The sequence below is a fragment of the Perna viridis genome, chromosome 13 (genome assembly GCF_037379345.1).
Source record: "Perna viridis isolate PV_CMFRI_1.1 ecotype Kerala chromosome 13, ASM3737934v1, whole genome shotgun sequence".
NCBI classification, from domain to species: Eukaryota; Metazoa; Mollusca; class Bivalvia; order Mytilida; family Mytilidae; genus Perna; species Perna viridis.
In genome coordinates, this window is record NC_142457.1 from 10322421 (window position 1) to 10336822 (window position 14402).

General features: G+C 31.3%; 2 protein-coding genes across 16 annotated transcripts in view; one reads left to right on the top strand and one right to left on the bottom strand.

Moving 5' to 3' along the window:
* Positions 1-2016: 2016 nt before the first annotated feature.
* On the bottom strand, positions 2017-4565 carry LOC148599525 (uncharacterized). The gene is made up of 3 exons (XM_088559402.1): positions 4437-4565; positions 3455-3540; positions 2017-2908 (listed from the first exon to the last, which is right to left on the bottom strand). The coding sequence occupies exons 1-3, from the start codon at positions 4521-4523 to the stop codon at positions 2758-2760; spliced, it is 324 nt and encodes a 107-aa protein (XP_088415528.1). The 5' UTR covers positions 4524-4565; the 3' UTR covers positions 2017-2757.
* A 149-nt stretch (positions 4566-4714) lies between these two features.
* The window catches only part of LOC148599526 (outer dynein arm-docking complex subunit 4-like), a 28451-nt gene continuing 18763 nt past the window's right edge, over positions 4715-14402 (top strand). For 6 of the 15 annotated variants that reach the window (XM_088559388.1, XM_088559395.1, XM_088559391.1 and 3 more), the window contains exons 1-7: positions 4716-4948; positions 6214-6345; positions 7047-7200; positions 7460-7521; positions 9171-9185; positions 12008-12064; positions 13060-13228. In XM_088559388.1, the coding sequence (XP_088415514.1) occupies positions 4817-4948; positions 6214-6345; positions 7047-7200; positions 7460-7521; positions 9171-9185; positions 12008-12064; positions 13060-13228 (721 nt within the window). In that variant the 5' untranslated portion in view covers positions 4716-4816. Of the gene's footprint in view, positions 4949-6213; positions 6346-7046; positions 7201-7459; positions 7522-7896; positions 7912-9170; positions 9186-12007; positions 12065-13059; positions 13229-14402 lie in introns of all 15 variants that reach the window. The other 9 variants (XM_088559382.1, XM_088559390.1, XM_088559384.1 and 6 more) reach the window with 6 other exon arrangements.

A 14402-nucleotide genomic window follows, 5' to 3' on the forward strand; every position in this document is an offset into this window, starting at 1 on the left:
CTCTTCTCCTCTGAAACTACTGGACAGATTAGAACCGAACTTGGTATAAATGTTCATTGGGGTATCGTGCATAGAACTGGTTTGGGGATTTTTGATTCGTCGAAAAACATGGCCACTGTTACTAAAAATAGAACATACGGGTCAGACAGTAGTTTTTCACATATATCTCCATAACCGTTAGGTTTTGTCTAAATTTGATTGGGTAAAAATATTTAGCATGGTAAGATCTATCTTTTGGTTCTAATACGTTAAGCCATGTTGGAGTTATTGCCCTTTTTCAACAATTTTTGCTATTTTTAATGTTTTTTCTTTCAAAAATCTTCTCCTCTGACACTATTCACCAATTAAAATCAAACTTGGTATGAATATTCCTTGGGGTAACCTGTAGGACTGATGTGGGGATTTTTGATTCATTGAAAAACATGGCCACCATTACTAAAAATAGAACATAGGGGTTAGACAGCAGATTTTTGCACATATCTCCACAACTGGGATAAAATTGTTCACCTTGATAAGATCTATCTCTGGTCAAATTTTGGTTTTAATCCATTAGGCCATGCTGGAGTTATTGTCCTTTTTCAACGATTTTTGCTATTTTTAATGTTATTTCTTTCAAAAACCTACTCCACTGACACTTCTTGACCAATTGAAAGCAAACGTGGTATGAATGTTCCTTTGGGTATCCTGTATAGAACTGGTGTCAAATTTTGGTTTTAAACTGTTAGTCGTGTTGGAGATATTGCTCTTTTTCGACGATTTTTGCTATTTTTAATGTTTTTTTTTTATAATCTCCGCTGACATTATTTTATCAATCAGAACCAAACTTGGTATGAATGTTCCTCTGTGTATCCTGCATAGAACTAATGTGGGGATTTTTGATCCGTCAAAAAACATGGCAGCTGTTACTAACAATAGAACATACAGTGTAGGGGTCAGACAAGAGTTTTTCGCACATATCTCCAAAACCGTTAGGTTTAGCCAAATTCTTTCAATAGCTGAAATGATCCTTATTATTAGGACTACAAAGTCTTCAGGGATAAAAGTTGTCAGATAAGGTCTCACTAACCACTTCTAAAGTTTCCATTACTTTACATGTTAAACAAGTAATTTTCAATGTTTCACTGTGAATACCCAGGACAAATGACACCTAAAAGTTGCATACCATTGCGAAGCTTGGAAAAATGCTTTCAAAATCATTATACCAATGGTTCGATGATATCAGTACAAGAATTCATAACCTTTAAAAAAGTGTGAAAATAATAAAAATTGTATTCACAACAAATTCAAAAATGCATAGGTGGTGTAACATATCAGCATCTATACACTTCAATGCACATATGGACAAAATCAGCATTCAAAAACAATCCTTCAAACACAGTATATGTCACAAGCCTACTTGAAGTCAACGATTTATTATGGTTTTTGTTGATAAGGAATTTTGCTTGAGTTTGGTAGCTTTTCTTGTTTAACACTGTATACAAAAAAACACATGTAATATCATTAGAATGATGTGATATTCATTGGACAATGATACTAAATCTAAAACAATGCTCCATAGATGCCGCCTGATACCACCAAAGAAGTAAAATCTGAATATTAGTAGCAATTTGGACAAAATTTGAAATCTGCCACTCCACAATGAAGTTATTGAAACTAGATCGGCAAAATATGATATCAGAAACAATGTCAGGCAACAAACCTTTAAAAACATGAAGACTGCCTAAAAAAAAAGACTTCAAATTTAAGTAGCCAACAACTACAGACCATCTAAGTTTTAACAACATTCTAATTGTAATAATCAATATTTCCTCTATCATAAACATTAATTGTTTAAAAGGTGACAACTATAAAACCAATCAACAGTTCGAAATTACACTAAAAACTTGGTTTGTACGTGTATCTCTTTTTAACAAGTTTACAAACACGAAAATGGTTAGTTATCCAGTAGAATCAATCAAGAAAAAATGAAAAAAAATAAATTTGTGACTTAAAATATTCAAAGTGAGATAATCAACAAAGATTTCAACAATTTTATTTTTCCACATTTAAGTATAACAATCTCTTTAAATGATAATCATTAACATTAAAAAAAAATAGCATTCTAACATATTTTTTTTCAACAAAAAAGAATAAATGCTATCTATAACAAGAACTGTTATGTAGATATTATAATGTTTATTCATGGAATAGCAGTATTTTAGTGCCTTAAAATATAATGCAAGTCAGCAAAGTCTACGAATTGTTTATTGTTGATACCAAAATTTGGTACATGTATTACATAACAGTAATTGCTATATCAACTAGATATGTAGCTACTGCCTTCATAAACACAATTTTTCAGTTGTTAATGGTAACTTTCACAATTAATAACACGGCTGCATTGATGTAACACCAATACACATTAGGTACATTACAGTCAACATGAATTTTAAATTTTAAACCCTTCACAGCACAGTCATCATTTAAAAAAAATGTATGTAGTTTACTTGATATGTCTACATACCAAGGTACATGTACATCTAATTATTCTGTTAATTTAGTAACTATTCAGCAATATGTACAAAAAAATAATTGACAAGTATTGACATGAAGCGACTTCACCTCAGCTTTTACTTTGGTGGAGACACAGTGGAAGACTCCACTGTGGAGATAGGAGAAACTTAAACTTAGATCGATGGTTGTGAATAGCAAATTTAGAGCTGCTGTCTCCTGACCTTAGTCTTTAAGTCCTCCTATTATTTTGTAAGGTTGGTATTATTATGGATGTTCACACACTCCAAATTTTTGTGCCTGTTTGGGTGATAATACTTCAGAAGCATGTTCTGCCTGCCATTGTAAAAGTCTGTCACCAAATTCTTCTTTATGTTTCTTTTGCTTTTCTTCAGCTTTGTGGATCTCCTCATTCATCCTTAAATATATTATAAAGGTGGATTAATGGGGAATGATTGCAAATCCAGGATTTCAGGTTAAAGGGATGAATGCCTGGCAAATGGAGGCAAGACAATTTGTGAAAAATCAAGATTGCATGACAAAAAAATTTTTTTTCCCCAATTTAAGGGGCTTTTGAAATTGCTATGAAAATAGATCCAACAATAAATGAAAACTTATAACAACAATCTACAATGTATCAAAAATATAGGATCATTTATATACAACACAATGTAGAAATCTAATTAGGATTTTTTTTATACCTTAATATGCTCCTAAAGGAAGCTAAATAGTAATGTAGGGAAATCTAAAAAAAGGTAAGATGAAAATTAAGGGTCTGATATTCCAGCAAAGAAGAATCAATTGGTGTCTAATGTTTCTTTAAGGAAGCATTTCATGTTTCACTTGTAACATATTTTTTCCATCATGTCGTAAAGATCTTTTCCACAAAGTACTGGTAGGTGTACATGTATGATGGATACACATGTAAACTCATTGGTGCAAAATTGAAATGAGTATGATTTACCTACGACTTGCCGATAGGGCAGTAGAAAAAAAGTTAGCAGTTCTCTCATCATCTATTTCATCTGTAGCATCCATTTTTCCTTCATTCTACAATGCAATTGTTGAAGATGTTACATCCATGTATTAAAAGTTTTGAGTTGCTTCTAAACAGTCTACATTTTAAACCATTGGTACATGTTGGGCAATTCTTAAATTCAGGTAAAGTAAACAATTTACACGTATATGGCAACTATATAAATTATGGTCAAAATGAATTGCATCCATAGTTTTCACAGGCAAGTACTTACATTGTACATTGTAAATTAAATTTTCGCATCCATATTTTCTCCTTTGCTGACAGGTACATGTAAGTTCACAACCAAATTTTAGACAATAACATCTAACAGATTATGACATAAGTTTTTAGATGTTTTTTCTTAACTATTGGGCATCAACTTGTTTCACAGAAAAGGACAGAAAATTTGTTGGCAGGAATTACTTGGCGGTGAGAACTACTCTGTTACCAGTATAGCTTGTAGGTGTAAAGGGGTAGCATGATTTGACTCACAAAATTATACTCTGCCACAGAGGGTCGAACCCTAATCCATTTTGGGATTTGGTGCTGGAGATATTTTTTTGTTTTGACCACCACCGAAACCCCTAAAAATGCCTTGTAAGTAATTCCTTTTGAGATTCGGTGCTGGAGATATTTTTTTGTTTTGACCATCACCAAATAAAAAAAAAAAAGAAATTAGGTCGGACCCTAGACCGGTCGGTAACAAGCCAACAACAAACCAATTCAGCTAAAAAAATAATAACCATTTAGCCAAGGCTAAGTCAATTAACTGGCTATTTAAATCTCACTACCTACTACAATGCAGTTAGGCCGTCCTGCTGACATGGGGAATGTTAGAAATTTAAAAAAATGCAAACACAAATAACTATTTTTTTTTACAAAGTAAAATTTCTCTACGTCCAAATGTTCATTTTTGTGCAAATTTCACCTTTTGTTTTTGATAATGTTCCGTTACAAAGTCTTCAAGTGTTTTATTATCACTTGAGGAATTTTTGTAGTCGTCTTTGTCCGCCATTTGTAAACAATCACACGCAAAGCTAACAATTTCATTTTCGTATAATAATATTTCTAGCAGGAATCAAAATGATTTTTATCAGATTAAATTTCTGATATTAATGCATTAAAAAATACTCTGACTGATTAAATTTTGTCAGGCTTGTACGAGAACCTTTGATATTTATATGTAGTTGCTAAGGAATATAAACACTTCGGAACGTCTCCATTTTTTTCGTTGAAGAATAGCAGGTGCCCGACGGCTTGACAACAACCAAGCTTGAGTTCGAAAAAAAGGAAAGACAAAAGTACAATATGCCTGGCCGACACGGAGACAGCGATTCCCAAAATGCAGGTGAAGCTGGGACATTTGAGACGCTTAGAGATGAAGGCGAATATTTTGTCCATGTCAAACAGTACCAAAAGGCCATTGAAAGTTTCACGAAGGTACACAAATATTGCTGTATTATCGTGGTCATCAGGCACTGTATTCTGCATCCCTAATCATTGATGTATACCCTAACAGGTGTGAATGGATTGACTAAAGTAACAGCCCATTTACAAAGGATTTATTGTTAACATTTCCTGATAGGATTATATTTTATGTAATCTGTTAATCCCTTCATTTGGCCGTGATTGGTTAATCAGTTATTTCTTATCATGCTCATTAGATTAAGAAAATGATTATATTTAAAGTGTAGGTGACGCCTCATTAACAAATTATATTATGTAATAAAGATGAAATTATGAAAAAAATTTGCATATACATGTTAACCCTATAAAAAAAAAACCTTAATTCACTCTCTAGTCCAAATGATCATGACATTTGCTGGGCCATTTTTTGAATCTGATGTGTATGCCCCACTGGAGACGCCCAAGCAAAATACAAATTAGCATCCAAGGATGGCATTAATATTTGGACTTAATGTAAAAAGGGGGATATTATAAAGCATAATCTACATGGGATTTAATTTGAAGTGAGCTCTTTTAAAGTAATATAAAAATCTTTGAAATTATGAGTAGTAGTTACTGTAGTGTTTTAACATCTAAGTCATATGGTCCTCAACTTAGAGACCATTTTATTTAGGTCTAAGTCTTTACAACTCTAGAATTGCTGCTTAGAGCTGAGTGTCATTAGAGAGCTCATGATACATATCATATACTTTGAAGTGGTACAATAATATCATGATACATATATTTATGGTCATACAATATTATGATGGTCAGAATTGGCTTGTATTAATAGCAGACAGTCTTAATATTTAGTCATTATTTAGAACAAAAAAAATGTTTTATATTGATTAAAGTTATGTAAGGCAAGAATGAGCATATATTAAAGTCTGGAACCTCCCACTCTTTTCTAGAATATCTGTGGCCCTCTTCTTTGAAAAATCTCTAAATCTACCCCGATACAGCATTTTTATACCTGGCTACCTGGCTACATGAAGTAGCAAGGTATTATTTGATTCCCTCTGAAAAGTTGAAATGGTTTACAGGTGATAACTTAAGAATAAATAAATAAAGGTTTGTTCAATTTTTTGTAGCATAACCGAAAATGTAGTTTTCAAGATACATGTAGGTCATTTTGAACCTTTTGCCATCTCCATTTTTTCACCATTACATATGGTATCACCAGGTAGGGTATCACGTAATGTTCCATTAATACGTGTACCTACTGTTTATCTAGAAAATATGCATGATTTGCATTTTAGGCCTTGGAAATGAACCAAGATGATAAGAACTGTCTAGTCACAAGATCCAAGTGTTGGTTACAGCTTGGTAATGCAGAAAATGCTCTAATTGATGCTGAAGAGTCTCTTAGACAGGAGAAAGATTTCATCAGGGTAAACACTAATATAGTGCATAGAGAGTAATGAGTTCTTGGTGTGTAATTGTCATACACAATGTTTTCAATATACTTATTAAATATGAAATGATGATATTCAAGAAAATATATAAAACTGACTTGCTTTGAATATGGGCATTTTGACATTATATTTCCATGTATTTCTAAAAATGGTAAAAACATGTATCACATTTAGAGAAACAAATTGCAATATTAAGTAACTGTCTTTGTAAAAATCATGCAAAATCTGAAGAATGTGATACACCTCAAAAAAAGGCTACATATTTTTATTTTTGTAATTAAGTTGTTTTATGGGTCTATACTATGAATTGTGTAATGATTCATTCAATTCTGCCTGCTCTTAGGAGACAATCGACATTGAAAATAAAGTAGATTCTATTGTATTTGAGCACCATTTACAGAGTTATCTCCCTTAATTTTGAAATCTACAGTGCATTATGACATTTCAAACAAAATATCAAAAATAAAAATATGTAGACTTTTCACCCATGAATCACATTTTGCATGATCCTTAGCTGGAGTGCTACTTAACTCAAAATATAACTTCTGAATGTATAGTATTAGAGAAATATTTCAGAGTCTGACAAAAAGTGTTGATTTGAATAAGATTTATCTTTGTTGCCCTATTTCATTTTGTGTTGATTTTACACAAATTGATTTTCTTCTTGGTATTTTTAGGGATTGTATCAAAAGGCAGAAGCACTATATCAGCTTGGAGATTTTGAGATGGCCCTAGTATTTTTTCACAGAGGACACAAGCTTAGACCAGAGCTACAAGAGCTAAGAATGGGAATACAGAAGGCAGAAGAAGCAATTAAAAACAGTATTGGAAGTAAGCTAAGACCTTTCAAAATTAATTCAGGGTTCTTGGCCCATTTTTCCTTGAAATCCAGTAGAGGGAAAGATTTATTTTTACCCTGTTATTACATGTACCCCTCAAAAATTCAATTTTTTTTGTGATTTCTGCAATCAATCTACTTTTGAAGATTGAAGACTGTGAAATGTTTGTGTTAAGTACTGGTCTTACCAAGAAAATAGCAAAAATCAATCTGTCATATTCACATTATAGCAATTAACATTAAATTTTTCAGCTCCAGATTCTGTAAAACTGCAAGCCACTGGAGATTTATCATATTTCTACAAACATGAAGAGGTAAGAACTACTTTTTAGGATTGATGCTGTCTCCTCAGAGAATTATATAATAAATACAAACAGGATCTATTTCAAGGACTGAAAGAAATAAAGTGAAGTAAAAAGAGAATCTCAGATTTCAGATTAGAAAAGAGGAAAAATTATGGTGAAACAATCATAGAATATTTTTATTTTAACATATGATTTTTCACTGACATCTGTTATAAAATTACATTTTTACAATTCATCATTTCTTACAAAATTGTTAACATTGATTACCCCCCTTAGTATGATGTATATATTTATAGAATAAGATACATGCTGAATTCAAAAAAAGATTCCCATGCTCCTTATTTACTGTTTTTACAATAAATTGTTGATGTTGTGAAATTGTAGGCCGCTTTTCTTCAGGTACAAAATTGGTTGGGTTACGGATAATTTGCTAGTCTTACAATCTAATGCTAGCTAAAATTTTGGAAAAAAAATAACATATTTTGCCAGTGTAAAATAACCTTATGATTTGTTTGTGTTAGTAAACCCTCACATAGCGTTTGTGTTATGTCCTTTTTACTTTAGAGTGTGTGTGATATGCTGATACAGTAAATGTTTAATGGCAGAATTTTAAAGTTACAAAAAAGAAATAATAGTTTAGATAAAGAAATGAAGATTAAAATTAAATTATTCCATTTCAGTAGATTACCAGAAGTACATGTATAAGAAATTCTACAGAGTATGTTTGAAACTGTTTTATTTTTTGTTTTGATTGTTAATATTGCACTTTCTAAATAGTTTTAAGAAAAATGTTTTTGAGTTATCTCCCTTTTTACAGTTGCAGTTTTTATTCCACAGTTTAACAATAACATTGATATTTGGTGTTAATTTTATCACAGTTAACCTCTCATGTCTGCAGTTAATCTTTCACAGGGAAATTCCAGAACCGTTTTTTTTTCCTACAAATGTTTGTGTATAACATATTTGTGTAAATTTTTTCCTATCTTCAAATGTTGACATTTGACTCATGTAGAATCCCCAATGTCAAGCCATGTTTGCTCTTTATGTGCATTCCTGAGGATCTGAGGAAAAAACTCAAGGATTTAAGGAATTTCTAAATTTGAGATTTTGTATGAAATTAAGCCAGGCCTTACTTACAGTGACCTTTTGACCTTATGAGACTAGAAACTTAGCTAAAATGGAATTTTCATCCTTTTCATACTATGATCTAGGTAAATAGGATAAATTTATTTACTCAGCACAAACAATTTGATTTTGATTTTTCATGCATCAGTACAAGTTCTATGAAAGATGGCAATAATTTTTTTTTTATTGCTTCTTGGATGCTTAAGGCGTTAGTAATAGGAATTTAATGGAAATAAAAACAGAAACAAATGTTATGATTGGAAAACCTGACTATTGCTTAACTGGAACGTTTACCATAAACAGGGAAAGATGTAAGGACATCTTTGCATGGTTTTATTGCTGGCTGCTTTAAAAGTACTTTATAGCTTTGATATGTTACATGAGACAATTCAAACACAACCACAAGTGTATAAGTTGTATTAAAATTCATTAATCATGTTTATCATACATATATTAATCTTTAATCATGTTTAAATGTATGTGTACATTTTCAATCATTATTATCATAATTTTTATGTTTATCATGCAATCAGGAGGAGAAGAGAAAGGTAAATCATAAAATAAAACAAACTGTCTGCACCTCAGGTCTAAAATACAAACATCATCTAACTTTCAAGAAATATATCATGTATCAACTGCGATCAGTAAAGATGATAGTTGGGAGGTTTTTATTTTGGACATCAAGTTTTGGCTTCCAGTGACCTGTCAAATAAACAATTCTCTCCCTGTGACTCTTTTTACAATATGGTACATGTATTAGGAAAGTAAATAAAAACTTTCCCATTAAGTAATTTCAGCCTGTCTTGACTAATTTCTCAATTTTGCTGGTTTACACCACAGATATTTGGTTCTTCTATTTTCATTGTTTTTCTATGACAGACAGCCCATGACAGACAGCTGCATGTGACTGTCTGTCTGGTAAGATGGCTAATCGCAATATGCAAAGTAAAAGTAGTTCAGTAAAGTTCAGAAGGTTAATGAATAAATGAATCTCGATCAACTTTTTGTATGCAGATCCGTATCTTTATCTGACAATGCATGTTATATAAAACCTTAATAAATAAATACTATATAATGGAATTACCAGGGTGATTACTGTTAATCCCATAGAGTTAGTCGGCGTCCAGTAATAGGACACATTTTTATGCAAATTATTCATTGACCTTTATTGTAATTCCACAGCTTTTGGCTATAAAACAGAAGAAACATGTTCTTTCACTTGACATCTGTTGAAGATCTGTGATTTCCTTCACTTGTGTGAGAAATTCTTTGTCTTTTTGCTTGTTTTGCTCTGCTCCACTGGTCAAAAATAGAATTTTTCACACTCATGGAAGAAATCCCAGATCTTTAATAGATACTTATGTAAATACTTAGTAGTCTATGATTTTCATGAGCAATATGGTGAAAAATGTCTAAACTGAACATTTATACAAGTTTAAATGCATTGTTACCTTAAAAAATTTAGAAATCCTTAGGGTTGCCTAGCTTTCAAGACACAAATGGGTGAGATTAGCCAAAAGTGAATGCAAAAAAACAATAGTTCAAAGGAAAATGCTGTCAAATCACTTCAAAATATGTGTCTCATGTGGATTGTTTTGGCACTATTGCTTCCTAAGTGACCAAAATTTAAACCATTTTTATTTTTCCGGTGTTGTATAGTACAGATAGACAGACAGCAGTAATTGGATTTTTAAGTATTGATTTAATTTTCATAAAAAAGTTTTGAAAGTTAGATGATGTCTTTTTAACATAAACTACTGAAAAAAAAAAACTGTTGACGAGGGCATTAACAATTTATCTTCCATATAAGTAGTGTTCTTTCTTGTCATACCAGCTTTATGTGTCAAATATTCTTCTAATTTTTTTACAAAGCACCAGCGTCACCTGGCTGTGAATTGGAATTGGAATTTTTTTTCTTTCATTTAAGCATTTTAATTTTTCTTCAGATTTTAGTACAAATTATCACATGTGTGTGTGTCACATGTTCAATTAGATTTTGATATTTTGAAAATACTTTCTCTATTAATTTTAATAATTGTACACCATCTTTCACTAACATTCGGTGTCCAGCACTGGTAATGGACAAGTGTATTAATTATCTTTCAATATGATTTTGTTCCTTTGAATTAAGTTTAAATTGAAGTGTTGAAATTTTATTTTTGTTTCTTACATTATGGTGATATTAAAATTACTGCTATATTTTCAAGTTTTAAATATGTACCGGTATGAATGTCAAATATATGAATCAGCCTTTCTAAAACTCAAGCAAGTTTGAAATTATGGAAAAAAGGAAAAGTTATAATATGTTTAATTATTCTGAGACATCATTTATATTGAATCTCTTTGGTCTTGAGTAGACTTGAAGTAGTATTTTGATGGGTTTTCTCCCCTTTTGATTTATGTTTGTATCAACTCCTGATGAAAATAAAAGGTTGTCTTACAAAGTGTACTCAGTGTCCCAGCTAGCTTGATGCATAAAGACACTGCCTACCTCCTTTTTTCTATTCCCTGCCCCACAGAACAACATGGAAGTTATTTTAAGAAAAAACTTTCTTTATTATCTTAAAACCTTAATTCAGATGTACTTATATGAACCAAGAAAAAGTCAAATATTACATAAGTAGTTTGTGAAAGTGTAGCCTTGTAAGTTTAGTTTAGCAGAGTAAAGTACCCTCTTTTTCAAAATTGTGCCCCTCTATATAGTAATATTCTAACTGGATCATTGTGTACAAAATTATCAGTACAACTACATATGGATATGCATTTTTGATTCAAAATGATTTTTTTCATTTCACCATTAATCCTACACTGCCTGATTTCTAGATTGGTTGATTCAGAATAAATCTCATTGTTGCAGTAATTCCACAAGCTAACTCATTAATAGATGTTAATTTTTCCGTTAGTAATTCTTTTAGAATAGATTTACCAACTATAGATCCCTGTAGAATTATGAGTTACCTCCCTTTACCAACCTTAATGCTTATATCTAGTTAAACAGAACCCCATCATGGAATTTTCTTTCAGGATATTTAACATGTACTATGTACCAGTAATTAATCATAGTTAAAAATTGTTTTTTACCAAAAACTGCAAAATGCTGTACTATGGTAATTTATCCCTGATAGTTTTAATCTTAAAATATTTAGAATTAAAGTAGCTTCTTAAAATCATTGGACTTGTGAAAATATGTGGAAAAAAATCACAGAAACTAAATGATTTACAGTTTCACATCTTTTATGAAATTGACCTTTGATCTTTTTCAATCAACATACTTTTAACTGGTAATAGCAACATGCTATTTATAGACCACCAATATATTTATGGTACCTTTTTTAATGAGAATACATATGTATTAAATTTACTTCTGCAGCAAAAAGAGTTCTCTCAAAAATCATTCAGTGCTCGGAGTAAGACTACTTTAATGGATGTAAGAAAATTTTTCACATTTAAGCATGGTGAAATATTATATGATGATTAGCACTGGAGAAGGAGAACTGCACTGGAGAAGGAGAACTGCACTGCAGATATGTGTTGAAATACTTCCATCACAATTTAATGATAGACTTAAAGTTTTATGAATTTTGCATAGAAAAAAAATATGTGCATGATGCAGAAAAAAAAAATCACTACAAAGCTAGTGCATGGCTCAATACACCATACATTGCATATGATTAGGTTTATGTGAAAAATATAGGTTATGCACTAGTGAATGATGAGGAAAAGGTTTACACTGGTAAATGAAGCAGGGAAAGAGTATACACTATACATTAGTGCAAAGCCCTATCACATGGAATAGTCACATGACTTCACCTGCATGTTACCATGGTCACTAGAAATCGACATGAGCCCTTCCAACTTTATACTTGGCCTGTTACAGGTTTATCTGTCAGAATGAGGCTTTAGATGTATAGAAAAAGGAAACTTGCATATTTATTTGAAACAAGGGATATTCCACCCATTCAGTTTATATGTTTTTACTTGAATTTGGCAACCATCAATTCACAGGATTTTTTTTCACATAAAATGTTTAAATTGTACAATTATACTGGTTTATAGCATTAAGTACATATATAATTTGAATCTTATAATATTTATATTTATAGTTAAATTTTAGAATCATTTTGCATGTGATTTGATATAGTTGTATAAACCCTATAATGTATAATAAATCAAAGTAGATCTATGCATTTCCATATGTGCATTTCACTATATACATTCAAACCTGCATAGAATTATATAACATGTTTAATTACTCAGACAACATAGCAATTACAATTTATCCTGATTAAGCCTTTAGTTGTAAGCAAAATATAAGCTTTATAATCTAAAGTAAACAAGCTTTTGATGCACTTATCTTTGTACTTTACCATTAACCTTATCTTTTTTCTCACAATTTTAAATGAAATGATTGATATTTTATAGACCAAAGCAAAGCAAAGCAAAGGAACATACCAAAAACCAGGTGCTAAGAAAGAAACAAAGAAGGAGCGAGAAAGACCAAAGAGTGCTGGAGATACTAAGACAATCAAACAGTTGCTTGGAGAACTCTATGGAGACAAAGAATACTTGGAAAAACTTATGAAGGACTCAAGTAAGTTTTTATGTGTTACAAAGTTTTAAAACCCCTAGCACCATGGTAGGACAAGGTTATATACAAAAGATCTAATTGATATTAGACCTATCAATTATTCCATTGAGTCAATGCATGTAGGATCAAACAAAACTCCATTCTACTATCTGAAAAGATCACCTTTTGAGAAGCCTCAGATTTTGTCCTTTAAATAGTGCTGTCAAGATCATGATGTATGAATTCTGATTGGCTGATCAGGAAGGTCATCTGAACATGAAGTAGAATGGGGGTTTGTTAGATCTTACATGCAGTAACTGAATGGAACTATTGATAGATCTTATTTCATTTAATCACTGATTGGCACTTGTTTATTCATCAAATTTCATAACAGCCACTTAGTACAGATGGAGCATTAGGGATGTCCTATATATTTAAAGGGTCTGAAACATGAAAGCCTCAAAATTCTTTTGACTCAAATTGATGTAATTTATTCAGAACTGATAGTTAGAACTTCCTACGCAGGTCAAGTGTAAGTATTCTATGAAGGTCTTATGTAATTCATTTAGTCAAGATATCTAAGAAATGTGGCAGAAACATTAACATAAGTTGTTATTTGATACTGACGCCTGACTGACTCAATCCAAGTATCTCTGCAATACGACGCTGGCTAACTTCATCATTTGACAAAAATATCACCGTTTGTTTCAATGGTGTTGACATTTGTTTACGTTTTTTGTCCATTTTTAGGAGACGTTTTATTTATGTCGATGAAGGTCAATGTACTCGATGACGTCACAACACATGACCGTATACACCCTAATAAACATCTCATATCGAATTCATCATCAGAATAATTTTTATTGTAAAGGAAAATACCTACAAAGTTTATATGTTTTAAAACATATGGAAACATATGTTTAGGACTAGAATGTTAAAAATATGTTTTTGTGCTTTTAAAAATACTTGAAATGATATGTTTTCGAAAATCTTACAAAAACCATATACTCTTCTCATGTATGAAATCCTTTTGAAAATAAATAATTACCATGTGATTTCTGTTTTCTTGTTTTTCATGAAAATACTGATTAGTCAGAAAAAGTGTTTATGGTAGTGGTCCTAAACATATGAAAAGCATATGACAAGCATTTGTTTTGCATGTATTTTCAAAACACATGTGCCCCGTGCAGGTCCGGGT